Genomic DNA, 20,621 nt, shown 5'->3' with positions numbered 1-20,621 from the left:
TATATATATGGATCATTCACACAAAAAGGTGATTTTTTAAGTCCCTTAGTAATAAATGTTAGGAAATACAGCACATTTCATAATATTTTTCTTCATCATTTTTCGTAAAGTTCTAACTAACAAATCATGTGCATTTCTGCTAAATGTATTTAATATTTCCTTCTTATTTTTTAGTAAACATAACTTCAAAATCCCCTCCGTGGATGTCCCTACGTCTGAGACGCAAAATAATTTTTACTGGCTGTTAAACAATTTAAATGTTATTTTAATGATTTTTGTAGTTTTAACTAGTAAAATGCTTATAGTAACTTTTTATTTAAGATTTTTTTTAAAAAAAATTATTTTTATAAAATAAATGACTAGTAAACTTTGTCCATCAAAATGAAATCTTCCTCCATGGACAATTAATATAGTTCGGTAAATATGCAAAAAAGGGCAGCATATGCGAAATCGTTGCAAGACAGCTGCTGGGAAAAGTAACCATTCCATTTTCTAATGTTAACTATTAGTTGTTTTTGTTCTCTTTGGTGCCATTTTTGGATTGTTGTGTTCAACTGGGGCTTGGCAAAGTTCTCACCGTATACTCCGTGGACATCATAAAGAAGCTAAGAGAAAATTATTTTATTTTTGAAAGATGAATTTTAGATTGCAAAAATAGTATATTTAATAAAAAGAACTGCAGTATTTTTGTAACTTTAAAATAAAAAATCAGTAAAGTTCAAGAACTTGTTTTTGTCTCCTCCGTGGACATAACAAGTTCATGGAGGAGAAGATACAGTCAATGGAAGAGACAATGTGTTAGATAACCATAATACAATTTTAATAATTAAAAAACTATTTTGTTTTAGTTGATATTTTTTTAAATGGAACAAATGTGTTAATTTGTTTATATTTTTAAAGAAAATCAATTAAGTTTAACTTTTTCTTATCGGAGAAGTAAATATTGGCAATTTTTCTAAATAATTTCTGTGATGTTCAAAATTTTTTTTCCCTTCAAATTTTAGGAAAAAAATGGCAAAACCGAAATGTAAAAAAAGAAAGCAATCAAATGCAAAAGAGAAGAGAACAGAAAAAACTTAGTATGAGACAAGCTAGACAGAAATTACAAGAAAACCCTATATTGTTTGAAGAAAGTGAAAAAAAAAGAGCAAGAAACTTTAAAATATGTATCAGAAAAATATTTAACAGAAAAATCAGGATTAAATGTACTTAAATTTCTAGAAATTGATAGAGCAAACCGTTTGTACCCAGGGAAAAAAGAAACAATAACAAGAAGAAAAGAGAAAAAACAAAAACGTTATTTGGATGACAGTTTAACTTGCATAAAATGTTCATAAAAGAATACCCTCAATACTCAACTTTCATGTGGAGTTTGAATTTTTATTTCAATAATCTTTACATTTTAATTTATTAATATTCAGTAAGAGTTACTTAAAAAATTGTACACCTAGGTTAAAAATGGATGTTTCCTTTCATAGCAACATGATTAATCGGAAGTAGCTCTATCTCTAATAATGAAATATTTTATTATTTACTTATTAATGTTAAACTCATATTAGTTGTACCCAATAATTAATGAATCAGTCTTCATTGACATTTTATAACATAAAATGTCTCCTCCGTTGACTATTACATCTCCTCCGTGGACAAGGCAGAATTTAAAATGTTTTAAATCTTGCAAAAAATAAAATAGAAAACTTGACCATTATTATAAGGACATATAACAAAAATAAATAAAGGCATTTATGTAATTTTTATCACTTTTTTAATTATTTTAATTTAAGAAAATTTTTTAGTCTATTTATACGTTTTCAGTGAGAATGACCCAAAGTTACTTAAGTATTTCTGCATTTAATTTCAGTGAAAAAAGAAGTGGAAGAAAAAATATTGAATTAAGTAATTTGAATATTTTTGAATTATTACTTCATTGTATCAATTATTACAAAAAAGGACAATTTAAAAATTCAAAAAAAGTTTTTTAGGGTTTTGAGAAATTTTTTTTTTTTAAAGTTAAAATTCCAACTTATTTCAATTGCAAATATAACTTTATAATTATTTTTTACATAATTTTTCATTATGTAATTTCAGAATATGAATACTGTATGGTAATTGTGAAATTACAAATCGCTGGAGAAAGATAAGAAAAGAGCTAATGAAATTTTCTCATTTCTTAAAAAATAAACCCTTCATATTGTAATTTTACCGTTCACTGTAGTTACGGATAACCGGAAATTCTGCTTTTCAAAATTATAGTTCCTCTTACGATATATTTAGCAACAAATACAAACTTCAAAAATAAATGTAACCAAATAACTGTCTCTTGTTTTCACGATGAAATAAACAAAATGACTTACCATTGATTAGGCAATTGTAAAATTTTGATATCTTTTCCTCTTATCAAATAGAAGAGTAATGCAATTTTTCTTATTTAAAATGACACTTAAATGGTTAATAGGAGTATTCTAATATGAAGTGATAACACTTAGAATAAGGGAATGATGGTTTCCACAAGACATTCCAGAAGTTGAATAAATTTTAATGGAATTGTATTTTGGTAAAAATTGTTTCAGATAATAAGAATTTTCTACCTAATCCAAAGCATTATTGCAAATAATGTTCCTTTAGAGACAGTGTATTATTAAGGTAACCTTTAAACCAGGGATTTTGTGACACTGCGAAATAACCTATAGAGTTGTCACTCGATATATAGGCCCCATATTGACAGCATTTAGGCGATCTATTATCTCAACATTGGTCTCTCGGTTCATATAGGGACCATATTGATCCGATTTTGAGCCCAACTGGGGTCACATTTCTTTAAAAATAGCCTCAACATGTAAAGGTTAACAGTAGTTTACTTATAAGTATAGTTTTAAATGTACGTTTCGTTTAACATTTTTTTTTTTAAATATGCTATCGGGACAACTTTTAAACCGAGTAATTAATCTTCAATATAAATATATATTTCAGTCATAACGAAAAATAATTATTTATAATACGTAAATTATAGATTTCGTTACTCCAGATGATCTGGAGTAACGAAATCTATAATTTAATTTTGGAAGATCTGGACCAGATCTTCCAAACTTGCAGATTCCTTCTTTTTTCATGACATTAATTATAGTTATATACTGTTCTAAAAGTGCTGTTCTTCTCAGTTGTTCAGTATTTTTAAATAAGTCTGCATTGTATAATAAATTCAAATTTGATTTATTAAATTGTTTGACTCTGTAAGTTTTGATGGCAACAAATGTCGATGCTATGTTTATAATAAAACTTCAAAAATATGGATTTTTTATTCAATTTAAATTAATTATGTTACATAATATAATAAAAAAACAGACTCATTGAAATATCGTATATTGTTCTGATGTACACTCGCTTAAGATGAACAAGTAAAACCTATCCTTGCAAGAGAATCTGACGTTCTTGGAAACATCCCTGAGGATGATCCAAAGACATCACAATTTTGATCCTCTGTAGAAGCTCCTCCACTTTGGTAGCTTCATGACCTGAGAGCGAATTTAACTCTAGAGATGTCCCTCTTAAGAAATTACTTACATTATATAATTAGAAAAAAAACTGGAGCAGCATATAATTTTCTCTTAATTTTAAACTCTTTAGAGATAAATTTTTTATCTGCTAGCATAATCATTAAATTTTTATCTGATTGCATTATCAGGATGCATAATTATTACTCTTGACCTTACAGCAAATCGAATAAAAATAAACTTATTTCAACTTTTTTATTTTGGTTGCAAATCTCTGTTATTACATGTAACAACAGTTTAGAAGACATACACGATCCTCAGTATGCATGTGAAACTGTTTATTATTGTTTTATTTGCATACGAAGAATAGCGTGTTTATTACTGTCTTTATTTTTTCTATCTGTTTATCGACTTGAGAAGGGCCTATTAGTCTAGTTTTGTAATGAGCACACAAGCCTGTGTAGCAAGAAATAAATAAACGTAACAAATAAATAGCATAAACAAAAATAAATAAACATATATAAATAAATATAAATAAATAGAGGCATCAAATATAATGATGGGATGTGAACCCACTACCTTTACGCTTCCATTTTGAGATGTTGGATTAGCCCTGATGTAGCAATTTTACTTACCCTAATGTAGTATTTATTTAGTAACAGTTAAGTTATTGATTTGGTTCAGCCTTGTCCAGGCATTTGTACATTTACAAATGCATATTTTTTAATAATTTTAAATGTTGGTACATGTTAACTTATAGCTTACATAGGAAAAAAGAGCAAATAACCGACTAGAAACAAAGTTATTAACAGAATTTATCGAAATGAACATTTTTGCGGGTTCTCAAACTATGCTAACATTATAAAAATTACCGACTTTTGCTTAAAATTTCCTGATAATGCAGCATTTACCGGAGAAAAAAAATCGTGGTTATGAAAACCATATTTTATTGTTAATTTTAACGAAGAGTGATTATCATTGGTAAAAATTTAATTTTTTTGGTGTTCCCATACAGTATAATGACCATATATGACCAATGACAGGAAATATGACCATATTCTGGTAGTTTTTACCATGTTTTTCTCAGAGTATATTTCAATTTCATGCGTATTAAAATAATATTTTCATTCACATTTTGAAGATGGAACTTTCAAATTAAAATAAATTTGAATGTTATTTTTAGAAATTTATTTCTTAAAATGAAATAAAACCTATATTTTAAAAGCTGTAAATAAATCTCTAACTTATAAAAAGAACGTGAATTGACAGAACAAAAAATAACAAAAACGTTGCCTGCTTTGGAATATAAATGAAGAGGAATTCTGGGATGGGTATTAAGAGATAAAAGAGAATAAAAAGAACATAAATATTAAATGCCTTCTCTTTCCACGAGTCAGAATTGAATAATGTCGAATATAATACAAGCACCACTATCATTCTTTAAGATACTATTTCCAGTATCTTGTAGAAAACTCACATTTAATAATAGAAGCTTTGAAAAGGGAAACGAAACTTCATTTCTTTTTTATGTTGTGTTGTACAAACAGTGGATCTACAAATATACATGGAGGATTTACTATTTAAATTATATGCGTGCTTTTCTAGCTCAGGTGAATAGAAGCGCTGTTATTTCAGGTTATAATGTTGAAATGCATCAATGTGAAACCCTAAGAGTGATACTTAATGTAATTATAATAAGAAAATATAAAAGATAAAAGCATTAAAGAAATTACAAAAAAATTACTTTTTAAATATTTCAATCAATTTAATTACAATATTTTCGACAAAATGCTTTTATAAGAAGTGTTTGCGTGTGTTCTATAAACTAAACTATTCTTTGTCGAAATATTAAATTAAATATATGAAAAATGCGCAATTAGGAAGAACATATCAATATAATTGAAAGAAAAATTATTTTAAATGAATAAAGTGAAAATTAGACAAAGAGGACGCTATTTTTAAAATAGCAGAAATTAGTTATTTCATTCACTTACTTTCATGAAATGTATAACTTTATTTTAACTAATAAATACAAAAACTATTTTAAGTCAATAAGTTACACCCACACACACACACAAATATGTATATTTATATATACAGCTATACTTCACAATTCAAAATTTTTTCGACTATTTTTAAATAAAATAGTGAAAATGAGGAATACTTTTCAATTCGGTTTAAAAGTTCTCGAGATGTGGCGAAATACGCAAAAAATAAAATTAGCATTAAGGCCTTCAAACTTTGAACCGCTATCCTNAATATTTTCCAAAAATGGTTTGGATACCATGGTACCTTTACAAGAAGGGGTAATTCTTGTTAAAGCCAAATATAAAACGAATCTGACGCAATCTGATCTAATAAGAGTCAACAGAATGTGTAAGTGCGAAGTTTAAATACTGTTAATTTTGCTATACTTATTATAAAAGCAAAATAAAATCATATGAGAATATAACATTGTTATCTGTTCTTATATTGGGTGTTTATAGTTGAATTCCAAATTGGGTAAAGCTTCTCAGCAGTGAAAAATATATAAAGGTTGATGGAAAACTATTTTCGGTGAGATACCGGCTCCGCTATCTTTCGAATAGAGTATCATACTTAATTCTATGTATAAAAAGCCGATAACTTCCTGTATTTAGGTTATAATTATTAACTCTGTATTGGGCAGAGTCTCTTAACAGAGCAGGAAATTTACCGTTTTAAGAAACACAGTTTCCGGTATCATTTCGGATTTAGTGTCACACTAAAATCTTTTTTTACAAGCCGATATCATGTTAGGTTCCCTATTTCACCAGAATCATAGTTTCATGAGACAGAATCAAATTGGTTCAAATATGCTGAATTCAGTACGTTTCCGGTTCCACAATAGTAAGATATTGGTCCTGGTGCATTGCCAGTATCAAACTGTACGGTACTTTTATTTACATCGTACTAGAGCTTCACAATGGGCTATTGGTGACGACGGTCTGGGAAAAATCCCTGAGAATAATCCGGAGACAACATACATACGTCACATCCCGTTTTACAGGGAGGACATATTCACACATCATTCATCCGTAAATCCTAATTTTGTCTGGAATCAGAACACAATCAATTTCCGATCTAGTACCTCAGAGGTTTTAATTTGTTATGGGAACTTGGAGGACTTTGTGAGCCCGACAGATTTAGCTTGCACCGGTCACCATTTATGACATAGGTTGTTTTTGGAGCTGCAGGGATCGAACTGATGACCTTTAGGACATGGGCTTACTTGCCTACCAGCCAAGCTATCTCGGACCCATTAAGAAAGTTTTAGGAATGTGAATAAAAAATAGTTTCGATTCGCTTCATTAGTTCCGCTGATATAGCAAAATAGACAAAAAGTAAAACAACCCAAAATTTCTACCGCTCTCCTGCATAAATTATTGGGACCATATTGTACGTGATATTGCCCCCGCTTAAACGATATCTGATGCGATGAAGCCAAAGATTGTATATAAACGGGACGTGTATTCGTCTTTACCAAAATTTTTCTACACACGCTGAAGTCAAAACTAAAAATTCCATAAAATATTAGCTCAAGCTGAGGATAGAACTCAAGATGATATTGAAGTTCAAAATTCCGCTCAAAAATGTAATACATCTTAGTTGACAATCCCACCTAATAGACATCTAGTTAAATTTTCAATTTGTAACGTTGCTAAGTTAACAACTGTTAACCGAGCTTGAAACCCAAACAGAAATATCATCATCAGAAATACCTCATCTTTGCTCTGAATATAAACAAAACCCAGTTCTGAAGCGTGCAACAAACTTTTCTCTTACTCAAAAATATTCAAATAACAGTTTATTAAGTAATATCAGTGGTTAAATCTCTTTCCTTACTTCGGAGATCAAATGCAAAAAATCCTCAGCTGCCATGTCGTATGATTATGCGGCATGTAAAAGATCCCTGGAGTGCCTTATTGGCTCTCGGCATTTCCGGCAAAATTAAATTCCTAGTGCACTTTAGCATCCAAATAGAGTCTCGGTACTGCCAGCTAGTGTGGCAGAAACTAGACGTCCATATTAACATGACCAACGGTATCTCACCCATTGTGGTGATCCTGAAAGAGTGGATACCACCTCTGAAGAACGCACTAGGTCTGCTCATCGGGAAGATTGATTGTGAAGCTCATTGAAAATGAAAAAAAACTTCGGAGATTATCTGTTAAGGCAAACATAAAGATACAAACCGAAACAGTTAAGATACTCCGCCCTATTTGCTTAGTGGATTGACGACCTTCAAACGTGTAAAATTATGGAAGATTAAATTGGTCATTTTTCGAGTTTAAAATTACTCACTTTTTCAACATGATATTCATCAAAGTAAAGATCAAAATCTCCGTTTAAACCATCTCTGCTTAGTGCTTCGAGCAACAGTATTAGAGCAATACCTTTGTAATACTTATCTACTGTGCTTTTCCTGTCTAATAAATCCTTATGTTTTTTTCTTATTAATAAAAATTCTCCAATTTTATTGTTTTGCGTGTGATGTATGCTGTTTAAAAATGAGCTTTAAAAGAGTATGATACAAAATTTAATTTCTTTATCAATTTTTATAATAAATATTTCAGAGAAGAAAAAGAATCTACCGAAAAAGCAAATGAAGTGAAAGGAATTGATTTATTCTTGGTAGGCTGAGGGTCTGGGGACGGACCTAACATTGATTAATCAAAGAGAAAAAAAGAGACGGTATAACAATTTTTTTTTTGCCTTTATTTTATTCTGAGTTTAACTCCCTTAGTATATATCTCGATAGTTTTTTTTTTATATTACCATTAAAAAAAGTTCAAATTTTTATCTCAGGTCAGACTGAGAGTCCAATAGTTAATATATATAATCCTTGTTTAGTAATTTAGACATTTTAGTAAAAGTAAATCCTAAATAATGTTTATGTCTTATCTTAATATCACTGATTGAATCAACGTTTCCTTACATTATTTTATGTGGATAATATTTGTTCAAGTGCAATATTGAATAATTTTTCTGAAAAGTGTATCGTTTCTTTTACTTCTTTTCATACATAAAGGTTCTTTATCCATTTGCTCTTGCTATCAAAGACACTTTAGGAAATGTCACTATAAATGAAGATAAGGACAAAAAGCATCTGAATATCAGGTGAAATCCCTACTTAATACTTCATACATCAATCGTATTTAACTGATAAAAAAATACTTGAAATAAAATAAAAGAATGTTTCACTATAACTTGATTGTTGTTGGCTGATACAATGGTTGGTTTATTTTTCAACTTTGTTCCTTTTCTAACTTAACAGATTATAATTTACAGCCAAAATAAGCACTTAGAACTAAACATTCTTAAAAATTGACTGATAAAATTATTTTGAACATTTATTTGTGCTGTAAAATACATATATAGCAATTAAGTAGCTACATATAGCAAAACATAAATATAGATTAATCTAGCTAAATCATTAGTCTTACTGTTTATTTATAAGAAAAAATATATATTAATATTTTTTTACGAGTTGAAACAGTAAAGAAAAAATATCTTGTTACCATCGGAAATTGTATGTACCATGGGGCATTGTATTTTCAGCCCTGTCAAATAACTTAAAGAATATTAAAAAATGTCCTTTTTTATTTTTTAGAAAGAGGTATTATTCTACTCTTTATTATCTTACAACAACTACTTTATCTTTATTATTATTATTATTATTTTAATTCTAGTTCACACATTCACACAGTTGTACGAATTCCATTCTCCATTTAAGTTTTTTCTCTGGTTTTCGCATGTCGCATCAACTGTCTCTAAAATGTTAATTTAACTTAATCTTCATATTTTAATGTGTACATTTTCAATGGGAGAGCTATTTAATTATTTCTACTACTACAGAAAAATACTAGTCTCTTTTTAGCAATTTGCTGTAAAAGAAATTTGCTATAAAAATGTTTCGTTTTATGTAGGTTTGAGTTTTTTAGTGATAACTCTGTAAAATTTTAAATTTATTTGATAAGTTTCAAAGATATGTAGTTAGGACTTTTTAATAAAAATATGCATTGTTTTGAATTGGCTTTGAATTGTTTTGAATTTTGCAAATTTTTAAAAAATTTTTAACATCTGATATCACTGTACCGATATAACTTATATCACATATACATCACTAAAAATAGAATTTTGCACATTTCCTTCCATATTTCTGAGGAACCTCTTTCAATAGTTTTGAATAATCATATTATGGTATAAAGTTTGTATTGAGATGAAGATGCATCTATAACTTCAAATGAGAAATAATATTTAATTTTATTTCAGTATAAATTTAAATATAAGACAAATTGGTTTCAGTTTTGAATGAAGGCAAATGCAACGAGATGTGCAGTGCACCAACTAAAGAAAAGAAAGAAAAGGTCCTTTTCGAATAACTTTTGATCTAATAATCTGGTCTTCACAATCGAGAGGATAACCTCAAATAAGTTAATTAATTCTAAGATGATATTTTAAGTGACGAATTCGAACACAAAACATACTTTCTCTGCATAAGCATGCCTTTTTTTTTTAACGCATTCGTGTTTTTGACCCCAAATATGCAAGGGATAGTTTGCAAAAATGCAATTTGGGTAATATGATCCTCATAGTTTGGTCAGGAAAGTAGTCTGGACAAGGCTTAGACATCTCAAAGTTAATTTTATTTTTTGCGTATTTTGAAATATCTCGAAAACTTTTTAAGAAAATTGAAATTTTTTGCGTACAATTATAAAACTCATTTACCCAAAGATAATTCTACTCAAAAATAAATTTAAGAAAATGTTTATTACTTTTCATTTTTCTTGTTTAATAATGGTCTAAAAAAACTCTGTGAAATCGGATGAATAATATCTAATTTTGAAAAAGTAATAATGATTTTGAATTAAAAACTTTTGCACTAAAAAAACTTCACTATTATTTATAAAGTTTTTCTTTCATTTGGTTAACAGTTTACCATTCCCTTTCACGAATGTCCGTCAGTTTGAGAGCTACATCACCCGCACCTGGAATCCTCAGAATAGCCTCCAGACTTTAGTGGCACCTAAAGTGATCACCAAAAGGGGAAAAAATTGAACCTATTGACTGTGACGATATTGTTTTGAAGAAAAAAAAAGCAGTTATACACAACACAAAGAAAGAGAAGAAGGCCGGCAACGATGCTGTAAAGGCCTTCTGATAAATACTATATATTTTATTTATTTTTGTAAGCAATAAATGCTAATTTTATTTGGATTTTTATTTATTGAAAAAGAGCGACATTGATTGGTGATTACAAGTTTGAAACAGTTATAATTTCGATAACGTTAGATTTGCAATACTGCCAACTCTACTGGATTTTGCAAGTTTTTCCAGGTCTAATGGTTTAATAAAAATTCATTTTATACATTTTAAAAAAATTCCCTAAAATTGAGTAAGTTTCCTTAAAAAATCCGAATAGAAAAAGAATTTTTTTTGCTGATTATTGCTTGCTTGAATATTTAAATAAGTGTCACTAATACATAATAAAGTGAGCCTCATTTATAAAATTCCGTTAACATATGCTGTGGAAATGAGAACTTTAACCAAGAAAATTAACTTGGGTTATTTTCCTATAAGATCTAATAGTGTGTGGTTGAATTATATAAAATATGCAAAGAAATAGATACAATTCAAAACAGATGAGTGACTGATGATGTTTAAAATGACTTTTTTATTTTCTGTATTAAAAATTGGACTATTATTGTATCAAGAAGAGAAGTCGGGAAAGTCTTTGCCCCACACTGGCATGTCGGGACAACAATGATGCTGATGAAATGGAAAATATATTTCACGCAAAAAATATGGGTAATTAAAACGTGGAGTTTTAGTAAAAGTTTGAATGTGCAAATAAAAGTAGTTTAAAAGAAACTTTAAAGTAGTACTTTTTAAAAGATAAATTTTTGTAAAAATTAAAAAGAGTTTTAAAGAAAAATCAAACGAGTAGTTTCAGTAATATTTTTCTAAAAACGCAATTTAAAAGAAGTAGAAGAATATATAGAAACTTCAAAATGTAATTAAAACATCAGGTAACTTTTCACAAGATATGTTTTTTCACAAGATATGTACCGAGCAGTTCAGGATTAACAGTTAAGGATTTCCAAGATGAAAACACTATGGCGATCACAATTTTCTTTATTTTGCAGTGAATGGCATTTTAAATTTTTTTAGTTTCTTTTATTTATTTAATTTCTTTTCTGAATTTCAGGCACTGAATTTATTGTTCTTCGTCGTGGAAGATGACGGAGGTGTTGCTCATTTTGCGTTGCCTGGTGACTACGTTGTGACGAAAGTCACGGAAGCGAGCAACATTACCAACGCCATACTGTTAGATACCCGTTCACTGGCATAACCATAATTTACCATATTTTCTAAATGTTAATGTCAAAGGCTAGCCACATTCACACATCATACACAATAGAGGAAAATACACAGAGAGAAACAATCATGCCCTGCGCGGGATTCGAAGGCCGGCTCTTAGTATTTAGTAAAAAATTTTGAATCGATTTTGCTAAGTACAATTGCGAAAAAGAATTGTTTTGGTCAAATTTAAGCAAAAAAATAAATAAAAATTGAAAAGAAAAGAAAGGAAAAAACGTAACTACGCACTGAGTTGTTTTGAACTTACTATTTTACACTCTACCTTTGAGTTATGATAGTGAAATTAAAAATCCTTTAGGACAAATTTCTTCATAGTCAATTTCACTTCATAGAAAGAGATTTCACTTTTAGAGTGATTTCACTTTCAGAGTGATATCACTTTCAGAGTGATTTCACTTTCAGAGTGATTTCACTTACAGAATGATTGTACTTTCAGAGTGATTTCACTCTCAGAGTAATTTCACTTTCAGAGTGACTCCAAAACAAGTGCTACTTTTCAAAGTTCAGATGTTAATCGGATTACAAATAGTATTTAAACAGGGAATTTTCAGAATTTGATATTAGAATTTGTAGTATGGCTTCATGCACAATTCAATTGTTCACAATGCAAGCCTTTTACTTCCTAGTCATTTTGACCACTGCTTTTGCTCTTCCGTTTCCAAAAGAACATAACGATGGTGCAGTTAAAACGTTTCGTAGTGCTAGGGAAGGTAAGTTTTGTTTCAGTAAAAAAATTTCTCTTAAGTGTTAATGAAATCAACAAATTATTAATGTGAGCATTTTACTTAAGATAATTATCGATGAGCGTTTCATTTTGGAAAGAGCTCGAAATGCGTGTTTAAGAAAAAGGAAACAGCAATCTGGGAAATATGGTCCCAATAGTTTGGTCAGGAGTGCGATGCAAAGTTTGGACCACTTAATGTTAATTTTACTTTTTCGTATTTCTCTATATCTCGAGAGCTTCTTAAGTGAATTGAAAAATTTTGCTAACAATTATAAATATCCTTTATCGAAGTATAATATCATGCGAAAAATACTTTTTTGTAAATAATTACTATTGTTTAATTTTGAATTGTAAGGTACACAATTTTTTGCATAGTTTAAAAGAATATAATTTTACAATTCAAAATACAAAATTTGGTGAATATTTCACCACTTGAGTTTCTTGGGACTATTTTAACGGAAATAATTATTCTTATTATTATTTTTGCAGCGCGTGTGTAACTATTAAAAACAGAAAAAAGCTCTATTTATCTTTTAACAGTTTTTCTGTAAGAAATAAATTTTGTTTGTAGTATCTAGTAATTTTTTCAGTTTAGCAATTATTGGCTTCAAGTAATTCAACAGAATGGCATTTAGTCTTCTGATTAACACTTTCAGCCAGTTATAACTGAAGGAAGATAACTATGATTAGTGATAGTGACTTAACATTAATATAGTGACTAACATTATTGTAAAAAAGGATTATTTCTTTATAACACAGTAAACAGGAAGAACTATTTATCCTTCATTTCAAGTGAGATGGTATTACACATTATTAGTTTATCTATTGACCATCGGCTTTTATTTACAGTTTAAATTGGCATTTAATGTATAGATCAGATTTAACTAATTGCTTGTGGCATCTGACCTATTCATTAGCATTTTCAGGCAGTTCCAACTGAAAGAAGATTAACTACTATTATTGACTAACATGATTATAGTAAAAAAGTTTTTTTTATGTAAATCTAACATATCCGAGTAAATGAAAAAAAATTATAGGTATAGTAGGACAATCATATCCAATAAGATGTTATTACACATTATTAGTTTATGTACTGGTCTTCGGCTTCAATCTATTAATAGGATTGGCACTTAATGTATAGATCGGGTTTAAGCTATGGCTCGTGACATTTGCATTTCAGTCAGTTCTATCTGAAACAATATTAACTACTATTAGTATTTAACATTGATATTGTAAAAACAATATTTTCTTATAATTCTAACATAACAGAGTTAATGGAAAAAAACATTTATGTGTACAAATTAGAGCAATATTTTCTAACGAGATGTTATTACAAATTATTAGCTTATCCATTAATCATCGGTTTCAATCAATTGTTTGGACTGACATTTAATGTATAGATCGGATTTGACCTATTGCCTTGCATTTAACCTAATGATTAGTATTTTCCGTCTACTCCAATTGAAAGAAGATTAAATAAGATTAGTGATCAACCTTAATATAGTAAAGAAATTTTTTTTTATAAATCTATCATAACAAGGTGAATGGAAAGAAATATTTGTCGGTATAATAAAGCTATAATTTCTAATGATTTCCGATTTAACAATTTTCGCATAATTAAATGTATTCTAAAAATGTTATTTTTAATTCTTACTAATTCAGAACTTGATATACTTGTATATCTATTATATCCAATCTATAGATCAAAATTCTAGAATACCTACCATTCTCAATCAATGAACCAAAAGCTAACATATCCAATCAGAGTGTCAAAAGTTTATTAGTTATTTTGTGCTCTGAATACTTTTCTGAATTAAATAAATTTATCTGTGGAAATTATACAGTTACAGCACAGTTAACATAAAAATTGTTTATCCCCTCATACTTAAAGTTAAGATCAAAAATAATTAAATGAAATCATGCTTTTAAAAAAATTAATTCATTTGATGATTAAAAATCTTGCAATAAGGAAAATAAACTTTCATAAATTTGTTTAAATTTTATATTTTTTATTTGCAACAGAAGCCATGAAAAATCCAGATGTATTTGATGGAGATATGCTTGGAATTGATAGAATGCTCGTAAGTAGACTTCGATAGTGTTATTCCAATTCTTTTTTTCTATTTTTAATGAGTCCAAATAACTTTTTCTTAGTTCCCACCATAAATTAAAAAAATATTTGAAACCTAGAAGAAAAAAATGACCACCAAAAAATGGTTTTTTCCCCTTATCGATTGAAAATATCAAAAGACTTTCTCTTGTTTATTTCATTAACATTCTATTTTGCGCGATTAGAGAAAGTTTAAAATATTTAAAATCTGATCTTATTATTCAATAAAAAAGCAGATGCGTCTATATAAAATCGTTTAATATATCCGTAAATAGTAGTATTAGTTCTGAAACTAGCTCTCAATGTGAACTAATTGCTGCATCTGAGTTGTTTAACTGCCATTTTTTAGTGTACTAAAACGGCAGCATGTAATGCACTTTAGGTAAAGATGGAGTGCCAGTAAAGCATCTAAAATTTACAGTAATCTAATTTAAACACACACACACACACATACACACGTATATATATATATATATATATATATATATATATCAANTATATATATATATATATATATATATATATAGGGATTTTCTTAGGCAAAAGATTCTTAATTGAATCATAATCGCGCGATTAACTTTTCAAAATTTAACTTAAAATTACAAAATTTTAAAAGTTTCTTATGATTTTGGAGCAAAGCATCTGTACTTAAACAATTTACAATAAGTATTTCTCCGAAATGTAAGCTTGTAATTTATGCATAAGTACATCATTTCAATTTTTAGGAAGAAGACAGAAATGGTAGACGAGCAGAAAGGTACAGGTGGCCTAATGCTGTTGTCCCGTATGTTATTCACAAAGACATTGATGGTAACTATTAGTTTTTATTTACTGTTATTTTTAATATTTTACTTTTGTCTTATATTAAAGTATTATGTTACATGAAAAATAACAGTTAACTTGGTTTAGACTAACAGCATAAACTAACAGTAAAAAAATAATATCCTTTAATTTTATTTGTTACTCAGGGTGGAAGGGAGATGGGAAGGGAAGCACTCCAAATTTTACCAACAAAAGTCGATCTTGTTATCTAGTCTGTAATTATCTATGGCACTTTTGTACTAACTATTAAACAAATTTAATTGGCGCTCTTCTTTCAAACTCGGAAATTTTAACTTGGGCCTAAAATTCTTTGCACTGTGTGTATTTATAGGCGTTCACTTTCTTTAAGATTGATTAGGCAAAGCCGGTTCGTATCTTAAGAAAAGAATTAAGGGAATATGTAAAGTCCCTGAACTGAATAACTTTTGAACTAAGGATCGGATTTTTACGAACTACGACTCTATCTTAATGGTTTGAGAGGGTGACCTCAAGTATATTAATTCATTAGAGCAGATGTTACTATAAGTTAAGGAAATTAGACACAAAGCGTACTTTCACTGAATCAAAGTACTTTTTTTTTACTTTTCAGGATGTCCTTTTGGGTATTATTTGACGTTGCCTGAAATGAAGGAATGTGTTTTAATTTTGAAATGGTTTTGGAAATATTTTAATTATGTTTACAATAGTTAAATGAATCGGTTTAAATTCGTCGCAGTCTTATCCGGCATATATGGGTGATTCTCACGAAATATGACATTTCGCTGTCCCTTGCTCCGACATCTAATACTATAATACTAAAAGAACTTTTTTTACTGTTAGCATTTTAAAATGACTTTGCACTAGCATTGACTGTTTTGTATAGTTAAAAAATTTAATTGAACTTCGAAATTTCATTTTTCTGTCAAGTCCCAAACAATGTTTCCAATAATAACTAGCTTCAAAACTTCCCATAAATTTATCAATATATAATTTTTTTTTATCTCAACCGGTGTAAGCATTCCAAGAATATACGCAGAGGGTATTATTTACAAAAATTTCGTTCAAAATAATTTTTTTTGTCAATAATTTTTTTGTCCCAAGAAAATCTGTCATTTTCCTGACTACTTTTATTTAGCGGTTTATAACCAAAATAGATAGAGCCAGCTATCCATATCTTACGTTAATAGATTGATTAGATACCCTCCTATATGAACATTTCTTGTTGCATGAATAAAGAACCAATTTTCTGGTTCAAAATCTATTTCAGAAAATTTTTCAAGGTGAGTAGGTTTTTGTGTTGTCATTTTACTGGCTTCTTGAAATCATTAATAACATAAACTACATAGATTTATCTGAGTTATTTTAAAAAATCCTGTTGTTTTCTGCAGAATATAAACGTCTTAGGCCAAAATATTAAATTAAAGTAAAGTTATATGCTATAAAATGGCGAATTTGTCATTATCCTGGCTGTCATTTTGCTAGCTTATGAATGCCAGGACATTGAAGTGTTACCAGAATTTTTTTTAACTGCTAATATTATAAGGAGGGAAAGCAAATATTAACCTAATACCAAGTTTAGGCATTATTGTAATATGTTTGGATGTAATCAAAGTTATTTATTTATTTAATGATTGATCATTATACACAATTTTATTCTGCACATATCAGCAACAAAACAATTTTTATTCTTTCTACTGTGGATAAAAAGAACTAATTAAAGCAATTTATGGTCCATTTACCATAAAGGCTCAAATTGAGTTACTTACTATTAACTTAAAATGACTGTTTTTTAAACGTCTAGGCTAATATGTCATTTTCCTGGCATTCAAGATTTGGTGAATTTCTATTTTATTTTCTCGAGCAAATGTCAATAAACTACACTGCTGTCTGTAAGATATTAATAAGTGTAACTAAAGAAGTAAAAAAAAAAATTTTTCAGATTATTTTAGACTTTAAATTTGAAGAAATTGTTTGGTCTGAATTGTCATGTTCAAAAAGAATCACCCATATACATGGCCTTATATATACATATACGGCCTTGTACATATATTCTTTGAAGTCGGTGGATCGTAGTAATTGCTTAAAAACTTATTTATGTATGTTAAGTTTTATTTTTTTTCTTCAATTTTTATGTCTTTATTGATGTCCTTTTACTCTTACAGACGAAAAGCGAAGAAACATTTTCGCCGCTTTCGCTTATTATCAGAAAAATACCTGTCTGAAGTTTGTTCCGAGAACTAATGAACATGATTACATTTGGATACATAACGGAACTGGGTAAATATATACTATGGGGCTCAGCCCCCTGTTCACTGCCGCTCACCAACCAGATGATTGTTTCGCAGTAACTGTTTTTTTTTTTTTTTTTTTTGAGACGGAGTCTCGCTCTGTAGCCCAGCNTTTTTTTTTTTTTTTGCATAAAACAACTTTTTCTGCAATGGTTGAAAATATTCACATAAGTACAGATGAAATGTTGCAGTTATGAAAATATATGTACAAAAAAGATATTTATTGTCTTGCGCTTGTGCCCTCACTTTCCAAGTCAACTTCCCCTATGATTCTGTTCAGATCTACGAATGAACATAAATAACTTTTCTCGGTAATATTTTTTTAAAATAACATTTAAAATTAAAGGTATATTGTTAGAACAAATTTGGTAATTTCACAACCGTTATTTCATATTATCGTTTACCAAACGGGATAATATATTTAATATAATTTATGTATGCATGACATTGTGCATGAAGCTGACCGGTATGTTCTTATTCATTTAACGAATCTATTTAATCAAAACTATTAATAGTATATTATTGTAATTTTCACCAAAAAAATAATAATTAAAAGAAAGTTAATAATGTTAGATCGCTGATTTAACAAGTTTATCTTAAAATGGTAGTAACAAGGTATCATCATAGAAGCTTTTAGCTTTAGACTCTTAATCTGGGAAAAAAATCAGAAACGTAAAAGTAATAATAGAAAAGAATACTAATGAGGAAAAATAAATATTACATATACCTTTAAATTAGGGACACAAAAATAATTTTTAGGAAAACAGCACTTTTATGACATTTATTAATTTTACGTTGATGATAATAAAAAATATGGAAACTAATGAGGGAAAACTGGATATTCCCATATGATAATATATATGCATCGACAACAATGGAAAACTGCTTTTGATCATTATGTTTTGATGTTATATAGAGATATTTATCACATTATTTTTCGCTTTTTATAAATTGCTTAAAATTTTCCTTGTCTTTCTGGAATGTTTAATTCTTTTTCGCCAAGTGTGTACAGCATGCAAAAAAATCCTTCTGACAAAGAATGCGTGCAAAGTTTGAAAACATTCCTTATATCTGCTTCAAGTTTTCTTATTCCTCAACACATAAAACAATAGATAACATCGTGTTAAATAGGAATTTCTCAAAAGATTATTCTAAAAGTATAACTCTAGAGCCATGGTTCCCAAATGGGTATCCATGCAAAGATATAGCAAGGGTTCCTAAAGTTAGTTATTTTTAAAAGCAATAATAATTTTATGTTTTTAACCAAGCAATAAATCCATAAATTATTTAATATTTTGGTTGTTTATAAGAAAATTAAGTTAAAAGTAAATGATAAACAAGGGAACAAAATTTAGAATTTTTTATTTAAATGACACTATATTGAATATTATAATAACATAACATAACATAAAAAATACAATGCAGACTTTTATGCAGCCTACAGAAATGCAGGAGTTTAAATTTGTTCAAAAATTATGGCAATTTCTAGTGACTCTTCGTGTTTCTTTATTTTCTCTTGTTCATTTGCTTATCTAAAAATATTGATTGTTTATTTACGATTGTAGAAAAATGTATGTCTGCTGAGATTATTACGGAATATTCTTGCATTTGGTACATATCTTAATATTTAAATAGAACTTTTTAAAAATTTTAAGAAAATTAATTCTAGAGATAATAGTCATTTCTAATTTGACCTCTGAAATTGTTACAAGTCTTGTTAACGTGTAAAATCATTTATCTTTTCTGCTTGATACGAGCAATCTGCATTCCTACTTTTATTTATCGATTATCGTATATCGATATACGATATTCGAATCATCGTATATCGATATACGATAATTCGATATCGATAAATCAATATTCCACGTATTATGGATATTTTATAAATGATTCATATATAGAAGAAAGGTTTTTAGATAATTTTTTGTTAACTTTAAATTCTATTAAAAAATATTCTTTGTTTTTGCAGAAAATAGCGCTTTTTAATATGATTAATGACAAGTAACTCTAGTAGGTTGGTGAGATGTTCGAACAGGAGGATGTAAGGCTTCTAATTCATTTAAATAGTTCGTTGGTGAGATTTTAAATCTGGACCCAGTTCGAAACGCGTGTTTACAGAAATAGACAAATCGTTTGATTAAATTGCAAATTTTTTTGATGAGGGTTTGTTCTTTCTAATTTTTAATGAAAAAAACTAAGGAAACTAAATAATGTCATAAAGCAATGTATTCTTTTTGTATACACTTTGTACAATTTAGTAATTTAGTTCTCATTTTTTTAAAAATATTAGAAGTCTGCAGTTTTTACGGGTACTATAAAATTATAACAGTTGTTTTAAATTTACGTTGTGGGAGTTTGGAGTTAACTGAAAATGAGCTTTTTCAGCTAAAGTCCATTTCCGTGAGCACCACATTTCGAGCTATGTCGAGATTAAAAAACTCTTAACGAAACGTTGAGCCTGCATATTTTTTTTCTCTTTTAAATTTAGATGTAGCTCTTATGTTGGAAGACAGCCAAGCAACTATCAACCTCAACCCGTATCACTTGCAGATGGATGCCATCGCCTTGGAGCGGTTCTCCATGAACTTGGGCATGCAATTGGACTCTTTCATGAACACGGCAGATATGACAGAGATAAATATCTTGCAATTCACTTAGAGAATGTGGATGAGAGTAAGACTCCTTTCTGAATAACACCTTACATCTTTTTTTATCTCTCTCTCTCTCTATATATATATATATATGCACGAAGCCAATGAGGAATATTATATATATATATATATATATATATATATATATATATA

At 28.6% G+C, this 20,621-nt stretch overlaps 1 protein-coding gene across 1 annotated transcript in view; it reads left to right on the top strand.

Moving 5' to 3' along the window:
- Positions 1 to 12,341: 12,341 nt before the first annotated feature.
- LOC107448321 (astacin-like metalloprotease toxin 5) overlaps positions 12,342 to 20,621 on the top strand; it is an 11,050-nt gene continuing 2,770 nt past the window's right edge. The window contains exons 1-5 of the mRNA XM_016063472.4: positions 12,342 to 12,604; positions 14,641 to 14,699; positions 15,454 to 15,538; positions 17,692 to 17,806; positions 20,306 to 20,490. Coding sequence (XP_015918958.1) covers positions 12,469 to 12,604; positions 14,641 to 14,699; positions 15,454 to 15,538; positions 17,692 to 17,806; positions 20,306 to 20,490 — 580 coding nt within the window. The 5' untranslated portion in view covers positions 12,342 to 12,468. The remainder of the gene's footprint in view (positions 12,605 to 14,640; positions 14,700 to 15,453; positions 15,539 to 17,691; positions 17,807 to 20,305; positions 20,491 to 20,621) is intronic.

The sequence above is a fragment of the Parasteatoda tepidariorum genome, chromosome 6 (assembly GCF_043381705.1).
Source record: "Parasteatoda tepidariorum isolate YZ-2023 chromosome 6, CAS_Ptep_4.0, whole genome shotgun sequence".
NCBI classification, from domain to species: Eukaryota; Metazoa; Arthropoda; class Arachnida; order Araneae; family Theridiidae; genus Parasteatoda; species Parasteatoda tepidariorum.
The sequence above is the reverse complement of the archived record's forward strand: the minus strand, read 5'-3'. Positions and strand labels throughout refer to the sequence as shown.